The sequence below is a fragment of the Lynx canadensis genome, chromosome E1, assembly GCF_007474595.2.
Source record: "Lynx canadensis isolate LIC74 chromosome E1, mLynCan4.pri.v2, whole genome shotgun sequence".
In the NCBI taxonomy this organism is placed as follows: domain Eukaryota; kingdom Metazoa; phylum Chordata; class Mammalia; order Carnivora; family Felidae; genus Lynx; species Lynx canadensis.
In genome coordinates, this window is record NC_044316.2 from 39512866 (window position 1) to 39532040 (window position 19175).

General features: G+C 46.3%; 2 protein-coding genes across 2 annotated transcripts; both read right to left on the bottom strand.

The window, feature by feature from the left end:
• Positions 1–2219: 2219 nt before the first annotated feature.
• On the bottom strand, positions 2220–6008 carry KRT34 (keratin 34). The gene is made up of 7 exons (XM_030295672.2): positions 5608–6008; positions 5424–5506; positions 4751–4907; positions 3711–3872; positions 3491–3616; positions 3146–3366; positions 2220–2681 (listed from the first exon to the last, which is right to left on the bottom strand). Exons 1-7 carry the CDS (start codon positions 5953–5955, stop codon positions 2597–2599), a joined length of 1182 nt encoding a protein of 393 aa, XP_030151532.2. The 5' UTR covers positions 5956–6008; the 3' UTR covers positions 2220–2596.
• A 9128-nt stretch (positions 6009–15136) lies between these two features.
• On the bottom strand, positions 15137–18902 carry LOC115500885 (keratin, type I cuticular Ha1). Its single transcript, XM_030295628.2, has 7 exons — positions 18494–18902; positions 18204–18286; positions 17698–17854; positions 16763–16924; positions 16543–16668; positions 16198–16418; positions 15137–15552 (listed from the first exon to the last, which is right to left on the bottom strand). Exons 1-7 carry the CDS (start codon positions 18839–18841, stop codon positions 15420–15422), a joined length of 1230 nt encoding a protein of 409 aa, XP_030151488.1. The 5' UTR covers positions 18842–18902; the 3' UTR covers positions 15137–15419.
• Between the last annotated feature and the right edge of the window lie 273 nt (positions 18903–19175).

Sequence of the window (19175 nt, forward strand, 5' to 3'; positions counted from 1 at the left end):
TCTGTTTAGGCAACTCTCCAACGTCTCTCCCAAATCCAGTCATTCTCTTCCAGCTTTCTCCACTGGAGCCCCACTGGTGTTTCATTTTCTCAGGCTCAAAAAATGTCTCTCATGTTGACCCAAAGCAGGTATTCAATCAGTAGTAATTTCCTTCCTTCCCTTTCCATTGTTCCTCTACCCCCAATTTGCTTCCACATCCCAGGCTGTGCCTCTGAAATCCACCTCACCCTTGGCTCCCCAACCACCACCCCCATCTCAGTCTTGTTGTCTCTCACCAGCCCCTCAATGATTCTTCCTTCTTTTCCACCCAATCTCACCAACTTCTAGGACTCATCACAACCCGCCTTATACATAGCTCTCGATAGATCATATACCAAACTTCCTTACAAATAAATCTCACAGATAACCATGAAAAGCACTGCCAGATATGGTGCTCCATGACTACTTTGCAGTTTCATCATCAGCCACTATATTTATGCTTTGCTCCAGTTAGAAATTGGTCTGCCAAGCTCTAGACACATTTCCTGCTTCCTCTTCTCCTTACCAGGCAAAGTTCATGTTTGGGAAAACTCTCCCTCTTGTCAGACCTGCATATACTCATATGTCCAAACATACCCCATCAAGCTTCGTTTCAGAATTATGCTAATATCATACAGTAATTGTTGACTGAAGTTGGAACAAGGGAAGTATATTAAGTTTTAATAACCTTCTCATGAATCCTCATTATTGTTACTGTTCCTTTATTCCACGTACAGTATTCTGTGGTTTATACTGGGCTATAACTGGGTGATGATACTGTCTCTCTTGAAGGATAGGCAGACAGTATTCATATGAACAGAATATTTGGGTTTTCAAAGCTCTGATTGAGCGCTACCTCCTCTCTCTTTTTACCACTCTCTCACACTTAAACTATAGAAATAATTCCTGAAATCATACAGTTTTTCTCTCACAGGTCAGAAATGTATCATTCTTTACTTACACCTTTCTTGGGCCACATGGATGTTTGTCTGCATAAGGGTTGTCTCTTTGTCTTGTCCATTCTAGACTGTGAACATGCCGTGGGCCAGGACCAGGGCTCATTTATTTGTGTATTCTCAGTGCTCCACATGGAGCATACACAACAGATGTTTGGTTGCAGTTGTGTAGGTTAGATAGGGTCAAATCGAATGAAGACTTGACACAGTGACCAAGAGAATTGAGTGCTCTAATAATTCAGATATGAATCACGTGGGAGGTAGGGTTCATGTCTGTTGGGGGAGACAATGAGCACTGGTCTTTCTTGAAATTATAAGAAATAAAATGATACAGAAGTTACAGAAGAACATTGTAGGTAGGAGAGAAGACCTAGAGGAAAGAGGGAACTTGAAAAGAGGGGGAGGTGGGGAGATGCGCTTACCTGCATTTAAAGGGTCTTTAGATTACGAAGTGTTGGGTGTAACAAGTGGGTAACAAGAGGAACCAGTTTGATGAAGATAAGTTTCAGTCCAATTAAATGTGATGTGGCAGCCTAGTATCAAGTGAAACTGTCCTATGGGCAACTAAAGACCTGGGACTTGAACTAAAATGAGAGCAAGATTCGGAGTTGTCAGCATAGAGGTGCTAGTTCTTCCTGAACAGGGATGGAGGAGAAAAAAACACAGCTGAGGATCTAGGCATTTCCTCCAATTGGGACAGAAAGGAGAAGGCAGGCTAATCAGGAGCTGGAAAATGGGTAGCAGGAGATATAACGAGAGAACCCAGAGTGTGCTGGTTTATGGAAATCATTGAAGGCACGTCTTCAGGGAAAGGCAGGTAATCTACAGTGGGGATGCAGGTACAGTTGACAGGTTGAAAGGAGAGGGTAGCTGCTCTTTGAGCAGTTTCTACAGAAGCTGGTCTTTAGGCAGTTTACAAGAAAGGGGAACAGAAAATCAACCCCTGAATGATGAGGATGACCGTGAGAAATAGCAGTCAGATCTGGAGAGGACTCAGTATTGCCAAGGACCCTGCAGCCAAAGAAAGAGGGGCATGAGTGTTGGAGGCCAGGTTTCCTTCATGGTCGCCCCTTGGCAGGAGCTTCCCAGGAGAACAGTCCCTCCCCCGTCCAGCAGTATTTACCAGTGGAGCATAATGGCTGGGGTTAGTCATTTAACCCATTTCATCCTAACAAAGGGACGTTTTTATGAAATAGCCACAACAGGTACTTTACAGTGCATAAATATGAATGAGAAACACATTTACTATGCCAGAGAAATGAAGTTTATTGGGAAGTAAATGAAGTAGCTTCCTTGCATTCCAGAGAATACCAAAGAAGCAAGAAAAACAGGAAACACAATACATACAGGAAATGCCCTAAAAGTAATACCTGGAGCTCAGATACCATGGAGCTGGACATCTTCAGAAACAAAGACACTGGAACTTCAACAGAAAAGGATTTCCCAGACATTGGAAGTTAACCATGTGTGCCTTTGCTTGTTGAATCTGGAAGGCATTTTCATGTCTAGAGATATCATATTTGGCATGGCTAGGCTCCAAAGAAGGCAAGACCCGAGGACCTTTCCTTTGCTTGATCAGAGTGGCTTCATTGTTGTCTTCAAAGAGGGTGCAAGTTCTTAAATTAAGAGCAACGCGTTTGAGAGGCACCACAGGACCCGCAGGAATTGCCACTAGCGTTGGTGGTAGCACATGGGTTGCAGGGAAGCCTGGGAGGACACAGAGGTTTAGAGCGGATTGGGGATGGTTGTGGAGAGAGCCCTAAGGTGCCTAATGAGACAACCCATGAATTCTCAGTGGTTGGAGATAGTTGGAATCAAATTTGATTGCCATCGAATCCTTCTCCCCATCCCAGAATGCCATGTGCTGAGGTGGAAATTGGCTTTTTGAAAAATATGTTATGCTCTTGAGCTCTCCTGAAAGCAATACACGCTGTCTTACCCAACAGTTATTGTTGCAACAATCTGTCCACCACCACTTCTCTATCATTAGCTCCCTGATGCAGGGGATGTATGCCCTTCACCTCTGACCTTCCTTTTCTGCTTAACTGTCACATCATGGACTCTATACATGCACGTTGTTCTGTGAGTTGAAAACGTGGCCGCCATGTGTATGCTCACAATATCTCGTAGTCCCACCACATGTCCTCCAGAGTTCTTTGCCTCGCACTCACTTGCAATCCTCGCTCTCCAGCAGGCCCCGGTACGTGTTGATCTCGCACTCCAGCCGGGCCTTGACGTCCAGCAGCACCTGGTACTCCTGGTTCTGCCGCTCCAGGTCACAGCGGATCTCGGCCAGCTGGGACTCCACGTTGGTGATCATGCACTGCACCTGGCCCAGCTGGGCGCTGTAGCGCGCCTCGGTCTCCGTCAGCGTGTTCTCCAGGGAGTCCCTCTGTGAGGGGAACATACGGAATGTCACAGAGCCGCTTCTCAGGGGGCGACTCCGTGGGATTCCAGTGAAGTCACGGGCTTCACCAGGTGAGGAGAGGGTGGGCAGCACCCCGAGCGACACTCACCAGGTTGTGCTGGGCCTGCAGCTCGATCTCCAGGGCGTTGACCGTGCGTCTCAGCTCGATGATCTCCGCCTGGCAGGACTGCAGCTGCTCCGCACTGGACACCACCTGCTTGTTCAGCTCCTCGGTCTGAAACAGCACAGGGGACGAGACAGGGTGAGACCCTGCCTCAAGGGCCGCGAGGGGCCGAGGGGCCCGGGCGGCCGCGTGCTGAGATGCCCACCTGGGTGGTGAACCATTCCTCCACGTCCCTGCGGTTGGTCTCCACCAGGGCCTCATATTGGCTCCTGGTCTCGTTGAGCACGCGGTTCAGGTCCACGGTGGGGGCCGCGTCCACCTCCACGTTGAGGCGGTCTCCGATCTGGCAGCGCAGGGTGTTGACTTCCTGAGGGAAGAAGAGGAAGAAATGAACCACAGAAATGGATCTGCTGTATATCTTCCTACTGTAGGACAGTGAGAACAACCCTGCCAAAAATGTATATCCTGATCATTCCCAAAGACTGACACAGATACGATGTAGGATTAGACCCAAATAGGGATCACATCAATATATTTCCCCAAAAAACTGAAAGAAGCTCACATTTCCAATAAGACTCAAGTCCAAACTCCCTGGCCTGTGCAAATCCTACCTCATTTCCCAACTCACCCCTATAGGTAATGCATGCCCAGCCATATCAATCCATGTGCCAAACTCTAATATACCTGCTCTTCCACTTCTGTGTCTTTGCTCAGTCTCTTCCCCCAGATTGAAACATCCAAGTGTGAAAGCCTCCTCCTTCCCATGACATGTCTCTGAGAACATTCCCTGTCTCCTTCCAGGTAGACTGGACTATTCCCTGCATATGTTGCTCATACTTCTCATATGGTACCACTTTCCTCTGCCCGTATTCTACCATCGTTTGTACATAGCCATCTGCCTAGACCACTGGGAGCCCGTTGAAGAGAGGGAACATGTCTTAGTTCTTTTTTTCCCTCCATCTCTACCACCAAATTTAAAAACTAACAGTGAGCAGCAGCGAGCAGGGCTCAATAAATGGATGCCTTTTCTCAGCATCTCCAACACCTGCCCAACCTCACCCAGTTGCTGGAGAATAAGCAACCCACCTCCCTACATGCTATGGGTATAGTATCATCATTCTCTGAAGAGTCTTGAGTTCTTCAGAGAAGAGTCCCAGCTCAAGAAGCCTGATGGCACTTGCCTCCTGGTTGCTGATGCTAAAGGCTTGGATCTGAAACCTACTTTTTTTTTCCTTTTCCTCTCACCTCCTCGTGGTTCTTCTTCAGGCTCAGCAGCTCCTCCCTCAGGGACTCCACCTGGGCCTCCAGGTCAGACTTGCACAGAGTCAGCTCGTCCAGGATCCTGCGCAGGCCGTTGATGTCCGACTCCACCAGCTGCCTCAAGCCCATCTCCGTCTCATACCTGCACACACAGATCAGAAAGGATGAGGCAGGAAAGAAGCCGGTCCCCTGTTCTGTGTCTTGTGTGCATGGACTGGCCTCCATCTCTTTGAGCTGGTACAGTTTTCTTCCCCTTTTCTTCCATGTTTCCCTCAAGCTCTGCACAAATAGATTGGAGAGGCCCCTGACTCACCCTAACACCAGAAGGTCCCCACAAGAACTCATGAGATGGAGTCTCTCATTTTTCTCTCAGTTTTGTTGATTAATATACCACCACTCCCCATAGAACAGTCTCTGTCAATCTCTGAATTTGGGGATTTAAGAAGGCCTTCCATAGATAGCAATATAGGCTGAAGTGCACACAGCATATGAGTCTGGATCTCTGTTTGAAACCAGTTTTAGATAAAGCCAGGCTTGAGAAGAGAAATCAAAAGGGAAAAATGGCTGCCTCTCCCCTTCCAGGAAATGTTAGTCCCACGGGGCCATGAGAGAGCCATAAGGACCTTAGGGGTCACCTAGCCTAAAAGTCTCAACCTACTTGGTTCTGAAGTCATCAGAGGCCAACTTGGCGTTGTCGATCTGCACCACCAGCCTGGCATTCTCAGACTTGGCACACAGAATCTGAAAACAAGATTCTACTGTGAGGGCCACTTGAACTTGAGAATGTCTTATTGTTCAAAGACAGTCAGCTGCTGCTGTGCCCCCACATGGCACCCCCTCACCTTCTGCTGGAGCTCCTCGATGGTCCGGAAGTAGGACTGGTAGCTGGGGCACACGAAGGGCACCTGCTGCTGGCACCACTCCCGGATCCTGGTCTCCAGCTCCGCGTTCTCCCGCTCCAGCTGGCGCACCTTCTCCAGGTAGCTGGCCAGGCGGTCGTTCAGGAACTGCATGGTCTCCTTCTCGCTGCCATTGAAGGAGCCCTCGCAGAACCAGCCGCAGTTGCCCACGTTGGCGGGGATGTTGCAGGCCCCGGGCAGGGTACAGGTGTGGCAGCTGGGGGGCACGCAGGGCCGGGAGCAGCAGGTGGAGCGGCAGCTCAGGTTGGGAAGGCAGCAGTTGTAAGGCATGGTGCAGGGAGAGGTGATGGAGAGCAAGTAAGCTAATCTAGGTGGATGTGGTGAGGTTTGAGTTTCTCCTTCCTCCATGGTCCTTTTATACCCTTAATGGTGGGTGGGGGTTGGCATACAGCATAATTTCCTTTCCTAATGCTTCAGCTAATTTTTTCTCCAAAATATGCTAGTTAGATGCCTGCAAAGAGTCTCCTCAACCCATAAAATTATTCCATTTAGCTTGTGTCACACCAGGTTCCTCATGGGTGCTAGTGGTTGGTGAAATCAGAATTTCATCAGATGGCTTCAAAGGAGACAGAATCATCACAACCCCAAATGGCTCTCTCCATTACTCAGAGGGTAGGACAGCCAGGGACATGGGGTGGAGTTGTTTGGAACTCCTCACCCATGAGGTTATGCCACTAGATTCCCTGGAAAGAGAGTCTGGAGTGAACAGTCTTCCAAGGGGCTCTCTTTTCCCAGTCCTACCCATGGTTCAGTGTTTGGTTCAACTTGACTTCATAGCAGAAATTTGTCCTGTATTAGTTGCAAGAAACCTGGGCCCTACTTATGAGAGTATTAATTGGGGCTGTGGAAATTTATCAATACATGGAGATTATAAATAATGGAGTGTTCATGGCTAGGAAGTAAAACTGGCTGAATGGGTGGGAATAGCCCTGAAGCAGATACCAGCAAACTAGGGCCCACAGACCAAGTTCTGCCTCCGGCCTTTCTTTCTAAATATAGTTTTATTGGCACAGCCATGTTCATTTATTTAGGTATTGTCTATGGCTGATTTTGTTCTACAATGGCAGAATTGAATAGTTGTAACAGGGACCATATGGTTTGCAAAGCCTAAAATATTTAGTCTCTGGCCCTTTATAGAAAAAGTTTACCAAACTGTACTGAAGCAACAATCTTCCTAAAGATGAGAAGGAGAAGAAATATCTAGAAGGAAAATTATGCCTGGACTAGTCCATAGAGAGAGTTCAAGTGGCAATGTTGAAGCATAAATTTGAAGCATAATACTTCAGACTCAAGAAGAATGGAAAAACCAGAATGAGGAGCTCAGAGTTATCTTTGTGTGCATGGTGACCTTATCTCAAAGTCTCTGGATATTTCTCTCTCCTCGTTCCTAGACTTAATCCTCTTTGTGAGAGCATCATACGTCCCTAGAGTTGTGACTCTGCCAACCTGAGATGCTCCCAAAATCAGTCACAACGCCCATGAGAACGCACCTTCACTCTGTCGTCCCTAAGAAGTGGACACCATCCCTGATGAGTGGGTGCCTCTCTATCACCTGTGGGGTCAGATACTCTTGGACCCTTCCAAATTCCTGGGAGTGTCCCTATTGCCCAATAAAGAATCTTAACGAAGTAGCCCTCCTCATCTCACCTTCTGTTCCTTGTCACTCTGTCCTTTATTCCACACAGAAACAAAATCACGGTTCAGACAGAAGTCCCAAAAAGTTATTTGTGGAACACAGTATGAGTCATTTATGAAGGATGTGTCCAGATTTCAAAGGCAGTATCAAGGTAACAGAAAAGCACACACTTGGAGCTAAACCACCTGAGTTCACATTCTTACTGATGAGATGAGCTCCAAGAAGTGAGTTCCCCTTTTTCACTCGTGTTTTCTTCATCACTTAAATTTAAGTAGGAATAATGCTGCCCACCTCATAGTTCTGTTATAAAATTTAAGTAATGTATTGTGTGTGAATATGGTTGGGGGTGAGACCAGTGATTCTTTCTTTGACTTTTATCCTTCCTAGTGTTGGCCAGATGGCCCAGACGTAGAATTTTTTGAAAATTCAATTCTGTTGAGCAGACACATGGGTACATTGCCCAGGCCAATCCAATGGTGATAATACCTCATTCACCTACCTTGCGAACACTAGGGACATAGAACTAAATTCATGAATTAATCAACAAAAATACAAATTTTAACATTGACTTGGTAGCCAGAATAGGAAGTTGGCAGAGGGCACACTGTGCCTACATTCTCTGCTAGGTTACTGATCTTGTGGGTTTGGTTATCTTGTCTGGGGTGGTTTTTGAGAAGACAAGTTCTCTACATGGAGATTGTATTGCCACCAAAGCCTCCTTTCTTGTATTGGCATTGAAATGGGCTCTACTCATTTTCTGAGATTTCCCCAGCCTTGCATTTCTGTGCTAGCATCCATAATAATGATGACAGTGGTTTTGGTGATACTGATGATGTTACTTACCACTTCATGAGTACTTATTCTGTGCCAAACAAGCTAGGTGCTAAGTGTTATGGCACATTTCTTATTTGACCCTCTCAACAACACTATAATATCAGTCTATAAAATTATTCCCATTTTACGGATAAATTAACAGCTTAGGGAAGGCTCAGAATTTTCCCAAGACACAAATAGTAAGTGGCAGAGTTGGGATTTAAACAATTCATTGTCTAACTCTTGAGCCCAAATACCTAAACACAATGCAAACATTTGGCACAGAAATTTCTCTGATTTTTTAAGGGGAAGAAAATCTTAGATTCCTTTCTTCCCATTACCCCTCTCTTTATTATTTTTGCTTCTGATTCCCTCTGGGACCCTATTCCCAACCCTTTCCCAACCCCATCAGTCCTCCAAAGCCTTGTCTGCCCAAGCAGCCCTTTCCCTCAGCTACTTTTTATGGTACCCTCTTGAACCAAAACCAAGTTACACTTATTACTTTTCTCCATAGGGAAATGGTTGTCCTTTTGCATTACTGATTGACACATCCAGATTGGAGATTACACTGCCTCTTCTTAGCATCTAAACAAATCAAAATGCACAATGGCAGGACCTAAGGTGATTTAGAATCTGAGAGACAGGCTTTTTGCCTCACCCTGAACTTTTAGCCCTGTAAAAGTTCACCTCTCAGAAGTAAGATCTATTTTCTAAGAATCAAAGAATTCTAAAGCTAGAAAGACCTGAATTTATGGAGAAGAAAACTGAGGTCCAAATGGTGAGGCAGGAAAGTAATGAGTATCAATATGTCATTTCCTCATCGGGTAGTCTACTAGAACCCTTCACGTATGGTATTCTACCCTCACCCCAAACTATGAATGCTTCAATGCCATTATTGTCACCATATATCAGAGATAAATAATCTGAAAAGAAGTGAACTTGTTCAAAATGATACAAGTAAGTAGACTTGAGTCTGCTGGGCCCTCACTGTGAGGTAGAGAGATGAGACACTGGCCAGGGTGTGACAAAACACGAGAACTAGAAGAAAACAAGGAGGTGAGCTCATGAATTCCAATGCCAGCTCTGAGCATGGATGGCAAGACACACCTAGGCTTCCTGCGTATTGCTTTGCTTCTTAGTAAACTGGAGGTTAAAAAGTGACAAATCCCACAAGCTTGTGATGAGGCGTGCCTCCTGGAAGTAATGAAATGGGCTTTTACAGAGAAAAATGCTATGCGTTCCTGGACCATCCTGCTCTTCCTGCAGACACTGACAGTAGCCTCAGGCCTCAAAGAACTCAGTGAATGACTTTGACCCCAGACATAAAGATGCAAAAAAGTGCCTTAGCTTACCCATAGCAAATACAAAATTTTCAAGGAAACAGGAAAAGAACCAGCAAAAATATTCAGGACACAAGCTTGGAGTTGGGTCAAGTCTCTGAGGATGATATTCCCAGGGGGCTAAGAGTTCAGACCAGGACAGCCAAGAGCCAATAAAACAGGTCACCAAAGAGCACTGGGCATGCCAAATGAGAAGGGCCTTGGGGCCCATCAGAAGATGGGTCTGGAGACAAAGAGCATCAGATAATGCTGAATAGAGCACGTACGCCAGGTGCAGAGCTAGGTGGGGGACTTAAAGAAAGAAACAATGGTGTGAAAGACAATAGGATGGTATACAAATTCTACCGTTGGGCAGGAAACAACAACAACAAAAATGACTAGGTTCTCTATTCTTAAGAAGCTTGTCTATGTGTTAAGTCATCAATAATCAAAATAATAACCCTGATAAAAATGTCTGGCTTGCAAAGTGTTTCCATGAACACAATCTTCCATGATCCTCTTGGCAAGTGTATAAAGCAGGTAGAGAAGAGATTATTACCTCCACTTTAAGGAAACTGAGGCTCAGAGAAGCTACGTGTCTCGTCCAAGGACACAGAGTAGATGAGAGGATAAGCGAGAACCAAAACCCTGGTTTTGGCAAGTGGGTCACAACCTTGCTCATTAGAACCCCCAGTAGAGATTCTAAAACTCCTAGTGGCCAGGCTGTGTCCCAGACCAATTAAATCAAGCTTTCTAAGGGCAAACTCAGTCTTCAGCACTTGTTTAGTACCCCAGGTGATTTCAAAGCACCACCAAGGTTTAGAACCACTGTCCTCATGTGTGATGATGATGACAGAGTACTTGCCAACAATTTAAAAGCCACAAGGGAGGTAGAGCACATTTATTTACAAAATTAAGGTTTAACTCTAAGGATTGAGAGTTGTTTTCAAAGAACATGGCAGAATTTGCAGATCCAAAAAGCTTTGCCTCTGGCCAGAATCTTCCTTTGTTCTAATGATGGCCTCTCTGTTCAAATCATGTTTGGAGCTTTATGTTTTGGCAATGTATGTATCTTTTTAACATCCAGTTTGTTGATAGCAAACCTTTGTCTTTTAAGGATGGATTTGATTTTTTGGAAGCCATTCAACAAGAAACCTTGTGAAAAAGATAAACAACCAACTTAGATAATTAAAACAACAGTAACAACACCAGGGCACCTAGGTGACCCAGTCCATTAAGTGTCCGACTCTTAATTTCAGTTCAGGTCATGATCTTGTGATTCGTGGGATAGAGCCCCATGTAGGGCTCTGCACTGACAGTGCAGAACCTACTTGGGATTCTCTCTCTCTCCCTCTCTTTCTGCCCCTCCCCTGCTTATGCTCTCTATCTCTCTATCTCTCTCAAAAATAAATGAATAAAGCTTTAAAAAGGAAAAAACCTCCATATGTGGCTTATAATTGATTCAAAAGCAAACTTTTTGGGTTTTTTTAGAGAATGCACAAGGTGAGGGAAGGGCAGAGAGGGAGAGAGAGAGAGAGAGAGAGCGAGAGAGCATCCCAAGCAGGCTCCATGCTCAGTGCAGAGCCCAACATGGGGCTTGATCTGTGACCCTGGGATCATGACTTAAGCCAAAAGCAAGAGTCGGAGGCTCAACTGACTGAGCCACCCAGCTGTCCTCAAAAGTTAATTCCTAAAGAGACTTGCCAAAATTAAGTTGGAATCTTTATGTAGGGAACAATTTTGAAGAATATCATTGACCTGGATGTATTCATTCTGCTCTGATTTTTAAATCATTCTTCATACTCTATAGTGGTGTCATGTGCACCTGTAAATAGAACCTGGTTCAAATATGATAAATGCTAATAACCAACTGTGATTTGAGCAAGTTTCCAAAGTTCAGTTTCCTCATCTGTTAAAATGGGTTTAATTTGAAGCATTTTATAAAGATTAATATTAGTTCCTAGTGTTTTGCCTAACCCATAGCTGATATTCAAAAGATGTTCGCCATATTAGTTCCTTATTGCTACCATCACAAATCACCACAAATTTACTGGCTTAAACCAATACAAACATATTATCTTAAACTTCTATAGGTCAAAAGCCTAACATAGGTCTAAAATCAAAGTTTTACTCTCACTGGGAGTAAAAAAAGTTTTTTTAATTACAGTAACATCAACAAGAATAAAATACTTAGGAATAAATGTAACCAAGGAGGCAAAAGACTTGTATGCTGAAAACTGCAAAACATTACCAAAAGAAAATCAAGAAGATACAAATAAATGGGAAAACCGACAGTCTTTTCAACAAATGGTGCTGAAAAAACTGGATACTCACAGGCAAAGAATGAAACTAGACCCTTACCTCACACCATATGCAAAAATGAACCCCAAATGGATCATAGACCTGAATGTAAGAGCTAACATTATAAAACTCTTAGAAGAAACCATAGAGGAAAATTGCATGACATTGGGTTTGGCAATGATTTCCTGGCCATGGCACCAAAAGCACAGATAACCAAAGAAAAAATAGGTAAAATAAACTCCAGAAAATTTAAAAGCTTTTAAATTTCACTATCAAGAGAATGAAAAGGCAATCCACAGAATGGAAGAAAATACCTGCAAATTATATTCCCAATAAGGAATTCATATCCAAAATGCATAAAAAGCTCCTACAACTCAACAACAACAAAACTAAATGACCCAATTTAAAAAAAAAATGGTCAGAAGACTTGAAGAGACATTTTGCCAAAAACATGCAAATGGTCAACAAACACATGAAAAGATGCTTCAGCATCACTAATAATTAGGAAAATGCACATCAAAACCACAGTGAGGTACCACTTCACACCCACTAGCATGGCCATTGGCAAAACCAAAAACAAACAAAAAACCCAGAATTTAAAAAGTGTTGGCAAGGATGTGGAGTAATTGGAACCCTTGCGCATTGCTGGCAGGAATGCCAAACGGCATGGCCTCAAACAATTGAACATAGAATTGCCATATGATCCAGGAATTCCACTTCTAGGTACATACATAAAAGAAACAAAAGCATGGACTTGAATATATATATATATATATAATGTATATACATATATATTATATATATGACACATTTTTAATATATATAACATATATAATATATATTATATATAATATATGTGTATAATATATATACATATATATGTATATGTGTGTGTGTGTGTGTATATATATATATATATACGTATGCATATATATACACCAGTGTTCACAGCAGCATTAGTTACAATAGCCAAAATACGCATCCATGGATGAATGGGCAAGCAAAATGTGATACATACAATTGGATATTATCTAACCTTTAGAAAGAACAAAATTCTGATACATGCTACAACATGGATCAGCCTTGAAAACATTATACCAAGTGAAATAAGTCAGACACACACACAAAAAAATGAATGCTGTATGATTCCACTTATATGAGGTACCTAGAATAGTCAGATTCATACAGACAGAAAGGGGAATAGAGGTTACTAGGGGCTTGAGGTGGAGGGGTTAGAGAGTTTGATGGGGACAGAGTTTCAGTCGGGAAGACGAAAAAGTTCTGGAGATGGATAGTGCTGACTGATGGACAAAAACGTGAATGTACTTAATGTCCCTGAATTAAATGCTAAAACAGATAGATAAAATGGTCAATTTTATGTTATATATACGTATTTTATCCACAATGAAAAAAAAAAAAATCAAGATGTTGGCAGGGCTATGTTCCTTTCCGGAGGCTCCAACCAAGGAAGGATCTTTTCCTTTTCTTTTCCAGCATCTAGGAGCTACCTAATTCCCTCGGCCCATGGTCCCCTTTCTCCATCTTCAGAGCCTGCAGTGAAGGGTCCAGTCCTTGTATCACACTGCTCTGACATGTGTCCCCAGTCATATCTCCCTCTCCCTCTCACTGTCTTCTGCCTCCCGCTTCTACTTTGAAGGAATTCTGTGGGATTCATTGGGCCCACTGGATAATCCAGCGTAATCTCTCCATTTTAAGGTCAGCTGATTAACAGCTTTAGTTCTATCTGCACCTTTAATCTCCCTCTGGAGGCTACCTAACATACTCCCAGGTTCCAGGAAGCAACATGGGCATCTTTGCAGAGAAAGGGGGCAGTCATTCCTCCCGCAGGAGCTAGTAGCATTACTTTTCCATTATGGTAAAATAATATATGTACACAGGATGCGGAATAAAGGAACAAGCAAAATCAGGGAGGGCCTCTGAACTGAGGTTGACCTTGGATTTGGAGGAAATCCAAGGTAGGGGACCACATCAGGGACGGGATTCCAGGTCAGAGGCTCCTCACAAACCAGAAGCAAGGTGTGCAAGTCTGAATCCACCCTGGAATTTGCGCTTTAAAAATAAGAGTCAAGGGGACAATTGTGGTAGAAACAATAAATAGTTCCTTTGTCAAATATATATGTACTTTCAATCCACTTGGTTATTCCAGTACACAAGATTGTGTTTCTCCAAAGTGGGGTCCAATATCTGCCTCAGAAAGCCTGGTGTGATGGGAAGGTTCATGGGAAAAGATAGAAACCTGAGTGGTCTCTGATCCTCTCATGTCAAAATGGTCCTCTGGGGTTTTAGCGAGACAGTGTTTAGCATTTCCATGGCTCTTCTTTCAAGTTAAAGATTCAAGTTCAAGCCTTTCTTGATGAACACTGATGTCACTTCCAGTACTCGGAGTTTTGTTTGCAGCACAAGCCTGCGTGTTCGGTGTTTGGGGATAATGCCTTATAATAGCACTACTTAGGGACTAGTTTTATCCCTTTAAACAAGTTGTTGGGGCGCCTGGGTGCCTCAGTTGGTTAAGCGTCTGACTTCAGCTCAGGTCATGATCTCGTGGTTCGTGACTTTGAGCCCAAGTCTGGCTCTGTGTTGACAGCTCAGAGCCTGGAGTCTGCTTCAGATTCTGTGTCTCCCTCTCTCTCTCTGCCCCTCTCCTGCTCATGCTCTCTCTCTCTCTCTAAAAATGAATAAATGTTTTTTAAAAATGTCTTTCTCCATATGTCTCTCCCTTCCCCACCATCCAGGGTGTGTACAGGGTAAGTATTCAACAGGTGCTGGATTGAGAAAGGCAGAAGTCTCAGATGAAGAGTGAGGAGGTCTCTAAGCCCCAGAGCTGGGAGGGGAAGTGAGCTGCTGGAGCCCAGGCTGATAATGACCCACCTATGCAGGAGGGGGATGTCCTGAACACAGCAGGCAGGCAGGCCAGAGCATTCTTTTGCTGGGTGTCCCTGAGGCTGCCTGGAACGCTCCAGCCACCAGCCCCCAGATCATACAGCACTGGACCTGAAGCCTCCTGCTGAGAAAAGATGAACTTTCCAGAGCCTCTTTCTAGCCCCCACTCCTGCCTCTGCACTTCGGATTTAGATGCAATCAGCTCTGGGAAACATTCACGTCTCGAGAGGAGAGTGGGGAACATCTAAGAATGGTCAGGGGGAGGTGGGGGCCACCTCATGGCAGCTGCCCTGCCCTCCCTCCTGCCAGTCTGCCTCACCCAGGCGTCCAGGGCGCCGGGCCAGCCGTCTGCCCGCCAGGCAGAGAACGGCTCTGGTATCCAAGAGTCAGGCCATTATGTAGCCTGACTTTCAAGTGGCTTTTTATAGAGTGCTCAAGTGATGGGCGCGGTGAAACAAATGAATACCAATGAGAAAGGTGTCTGCTTTGCCAGGGAAATCAAGTTTATTAGCAGGTTACAAGGGAAGGCCCTGGCACTTGCGAGGATTCTCTGGGCAAGTGAAGAAAGAACACACCTCCATGAAGGAAAGGGTGGGCAAGGAATGGTCTGCAGTAGGTGGGGTGAGTTTCGTGGCTGCCTTACTGGGGCAGCTCCAGCCACGCAAACTGTGTTTTCTGCCCTTTTTTCTCGAATGAACCAGTGCCGGGTCACAGCTCTGGAACCGTGGGCCCGGCCTCCTTGCTCCTCTGGTAGCCCCTGGGCTCTAGCGCATGAAGGAGTTGCAGGGCCCACAGCGTGGGCGGGGGACACAGGGCGTGCAGGGGGCGCAGGAATTAGAGACGCAGGACCCGGCGGATCCGCACGCATTTGTTGTGGCACAAGGGTTGCAGGGCAGCCTGGAGAAAAAGAACCATGTGGAAAGGTGAATTGAGGGGGGCTCGTGGTGCACACAAGAGAGACCCCAAGAGTGGAATTGCCTGTGGGATTTGGCCTGACCTATAACAGAGAAGGCCACAAGCTTCCCTGCTGCAAAGCTCCCTATCAGACCCCTCCTGGTCTTCCCACCATACAGTGCCCAAAGCGCTAGACAGAAACTCCAGAACCTTTGACTCCCCACACTGTCCATTCCTAGCTAGCGATCTTGGGAAAGTCACCTTAGCTTCTCTTCACCTACAGAATGGGGAGAATCCTGATCCAACCTGCTTTGGCGGCAACTGCAAGGTCAGATAAGGTAGCGTATGCAAATGCTCCCTCTGCGCCATACGGTCTTGTAACGTGTGAGCAATCGCATAGATCTCGTATCTGTGTGATCACAGAAGAATGCAAAGAATTGGCTGTACAATTTCAGTGTGTGCCTCAAACAGCTAGCGCTTCCCTGTATTTTGAATGATGGCCATATTGTGTTTGCTGAGTTCTGTTTGGTCATGCCTGGGGTGGCGGCATGATTTCCTTTTGAAAGTGTGTGTTCTTTGCCCGGGGTCAAATGAGACCCGTGCTCCTGTGAGCATGGCTTCATCGGATCCCTCCAGCTGGCCACTCACTTGCAGTCCTCGCTCTCCAGCAGGCCCCGGTACGTGTTGATCTCGCACTCCAGCCGGGCCCGCACGTCCAGCAGCACCTGGTACTCCTGGTTCTGCCTCTCCAGGTCACTCCGGATCTCGGCCAGCTGGGACTCCACGTTGGTGATCATGCACTGCACCTGGCTCAGCTGGGAGCTGTAGCGCGCCTCGGTCTCCGTCAGCGTGTTCTCCAGGGAGTCCCTCTGTGTGGGGAACATACGGAATGTCACAGAGCCGCTTCTCAGGGGGCGACTCCGTGGGATTCCAGAGAAGTCACGGGCTTCACCAGGTGAGGAGAGGGTGGGCAGCGCCCCGAGCGACACCCACCAGGTTGTGCTGGGCCTGCAGCTCGATCTCCAGGGCGTTGACCGTGCGTCTCAGCTCGATGATCTCCGCCTGATAGGACTGCAGCTGCTCCGAGCTGGACACCACCTGCTTGTTCAGCTCCTCGGTCTGAAACAGCACAGGGGACGAGACAGGGTGAGACTCTGCCTCAAGGGCCGCGAGGGGCCGAGGGGCCCGGGCGGCCGCGTGCTGAGATGCCCACCTGGGTGGTGAACCATTCCTCCACGTCCCTGCGGTTGGTCTCCACCAGGGCCTCATATTGGCTCCTGGTCTCGTTGAGCACGCGGTTCAGGTCCACGGTGGGGGCCGCGTCCACCTCCACGTTGAGGCGGTCTCCGATCTGGCAGCGCAGGGTGTTGACTTCCTGTGGATGCAGAAAAGGCAAGAGTGACTCTCCTCAATGAAGAATGGACTTTGCTTGTTGAAGCCCTGTTAGTCTATTTCCTTGGGAAAGAGACCTTGAGCGGAGCAGTCTGTGACAGCTCAAGGCAAGGTACTCTGTGCTCCATGTGGAACAGCTCCCTCCTCACAGGACTGTGCCCTGTACTTGGATTCAAAAAGAATTCCCAAGGATTTGCTCAGATGCCACCAAAAGATGGACTAATGCCTAACTTTCCCAGTTTCCAGATTGTTTGCATAAGACTTCATAAGGCAAAGAATTGGCCATACAATTTCAGATCGTAGAGCAAACAATTCTGGCCAGCAAATAAGATGATGGCGTGACCCCTCCAGGAGAGAAAAGGAGGAGCCTTGGCTCATTTTTCACCAAGACTTTGGAAGAGTGGAGGCTCAGATTCACCGGCTTGACTTGGTGACCTCTGGGGAGAGAAATGACTTTGCACAGCATGAATAAAGCAATGCTGAGACTCTTTCTGCAACTCAGCAACCAATCACAAGCCGATGGGGGAGCACTGGGAAATTCCCATGATGCACCAGTTTTGAGTGAAAGTACATCTTCTCTGGGAACATGGAGAGGTTTCAACTCTCCATTTTTTTCACACATCATGAAGTTTTGGTGTTTTTAAAGGAAAATTATAAAGTCAACCTCAACCTCGTGTTCTGCATTCTGCCACTCCAAATCACTCAAGTCAACCTGAGGCTGAACCAGGTTTCTTCATTTCTCATTTCCAGTCTCACCTCCTCGTGGTTCTTCTTGAGGCTCAGCAGCTCCTCCTTCAGGGACTCCACCTGGGCCTCCAGGTCAGACTTGCACAGAGTCAGCTCATCCAGGATCCTGCGCAGGCCGTTGATGTCCGACTCCACCAGCTGCCGCAAGCCGAGCTCCGTCTCGTACCTGCACAAGGACAAGGTCAGAGCAGTGACCAGCAAACATTCAAGACTCACAGGAATGATCTTTGATAACCCCATTCGCTTAGTCTTCCCACTTTCTGCAATGAGTAGACCCAGGAGACAGAGGGTTCTGGAGGCTCAGTCCAGAACAAATACTGATCCAAAAATAAACAGATTGATCTGAGTCCTCATCTATTTTTGTGATTCCTTTGCTTGATTCCCCTCAATCTCTATAGAATGTCTCACCACCAATGGATGGGAACTGCTGCTCGGTAAAGCTATGGAAATCCCTTTCCTTTAACCAGAGGTTAAACAAAAGGGGTGGACACCAGTGTGAATTCTGAACAACTTACTTGGTTCTGAAATCATCTGCGGCCAGCTTGGCATTGTCAATCTGCACCACCAACCTTGCGTTCTCAGACTTGGTGCACAGGACCTGGAGAATGAGAGACTGCTTAGTGAGGACTGAAAATAAGTATGAAACCAGCAACTTCTTTAAAATGGCTTTGAAAGCTATTTCAAAGATAAAGGGGGAAGCAAGAATCACAGTCACATAGAAGCAAGAGACAGACACACTGCTCTACTACAGACTGAGAATCACAGAAAACTCCTCTTGCTCAGAGATAACAGCAAAGACCTTCACCTTCTGCTGGAGCTCCTCGATGGTCCGGAAGTAGGACTGGTAGCTGGGGCACACGAAGGGCTCCTGCTGCTGGCACCGTTCCCGGATCCTGGTCTCCAGCTCCGCGTTCTCCCGCTCCAGCTGGCGCACCTTCTCCAGGTAGCTGGCCAGGCGGTCGTTCAGGAACTGCATGGTCTCCTTCTCGTTGCCATTGAAGGAGCCCTCGCAGAACCAGCCGCAGTTGCCCACGTTGGCGGGGATGTTGCAGGCCCCGGGCAGGGTACAGGTGTGGCAGCTGGGGGGCACGCAGGGCCGGGAGGAGCAGGTGGAGCGAAAGCTCAGGTTGGGAAGGCAGCAGTTGTAAGGCATGATGCTGGAGGGAGCAAGACACCTGGCTGAACACAGAGTTCAAGTTCTCCAGGGAGCTTGTGGATTTCCTTCCTCTGGGAAGCACTTATATTCCCTCCGCAGAGGGTGTGGACGTGGTATGTAATGTCTTTTTTCTTTCTATGTCTTCACTGGTTTTCAAATGCCCTTCCCTCAGTCAGTCTGTTATTTGCCTTCCTCAGAAGAGTCCCTTATCCCATAAAATTCTTTACTTGGGCTTCTTGCTAAGTCAGGACTCCTCTTCAGGAGGTATACCCATAAAGTCAGAGTTTTGTGGTAGATCTTGAAAGAGGCCACACAGTCTGGTGCAGGTATC

Bases quoted from the DNA above. Each gene is read 5' to 3' on its own strand.
- KRT34 (XM_030295672.2), bottom strand. From the start codon at position 5,955: ATGCCTTACAACTGCTGCCTTCCCAACCTGAGCTGCCGCTCCACCTGC. The intron at 3,873-4,750 runs GTGAGAGGAAAA...TTCTTCCCTCAG, and splicing joins TGAAGAAGAACCACGAGGAG to GAAGTCAACACCCTGCGCTG. The intron at 3,617-3,710 runs GTGGGCATCTCA...GTGCTGTTTCAG, and splicing joins AGGAATGGTTCACCACCCAG to ACCGAGGAGCTGAACAAGCA.
- LOC115500885 (XM_030295628.2), bottom strand. From the start codon at position 18,841: ATGCCTTACAACTGCTGCCTTCCCAACCTGAGCTTTCGCTCCACCTGC. The intron at 18,287-18,493 runs GTGAAGGTCTTT...CTCATTCTCCAG, and splicing joins TCGAGGAGCTCCAGCAGAAG to GTCCTGTGCACCAAGTCTGA. The intron at 16,925-17,697 runs GTGAGACTGGAA...CTGCATCCACAG, and splicing joins TCAAGAAGAACCACGAGGAG to GAAGTCAACACCCTGCGCTG.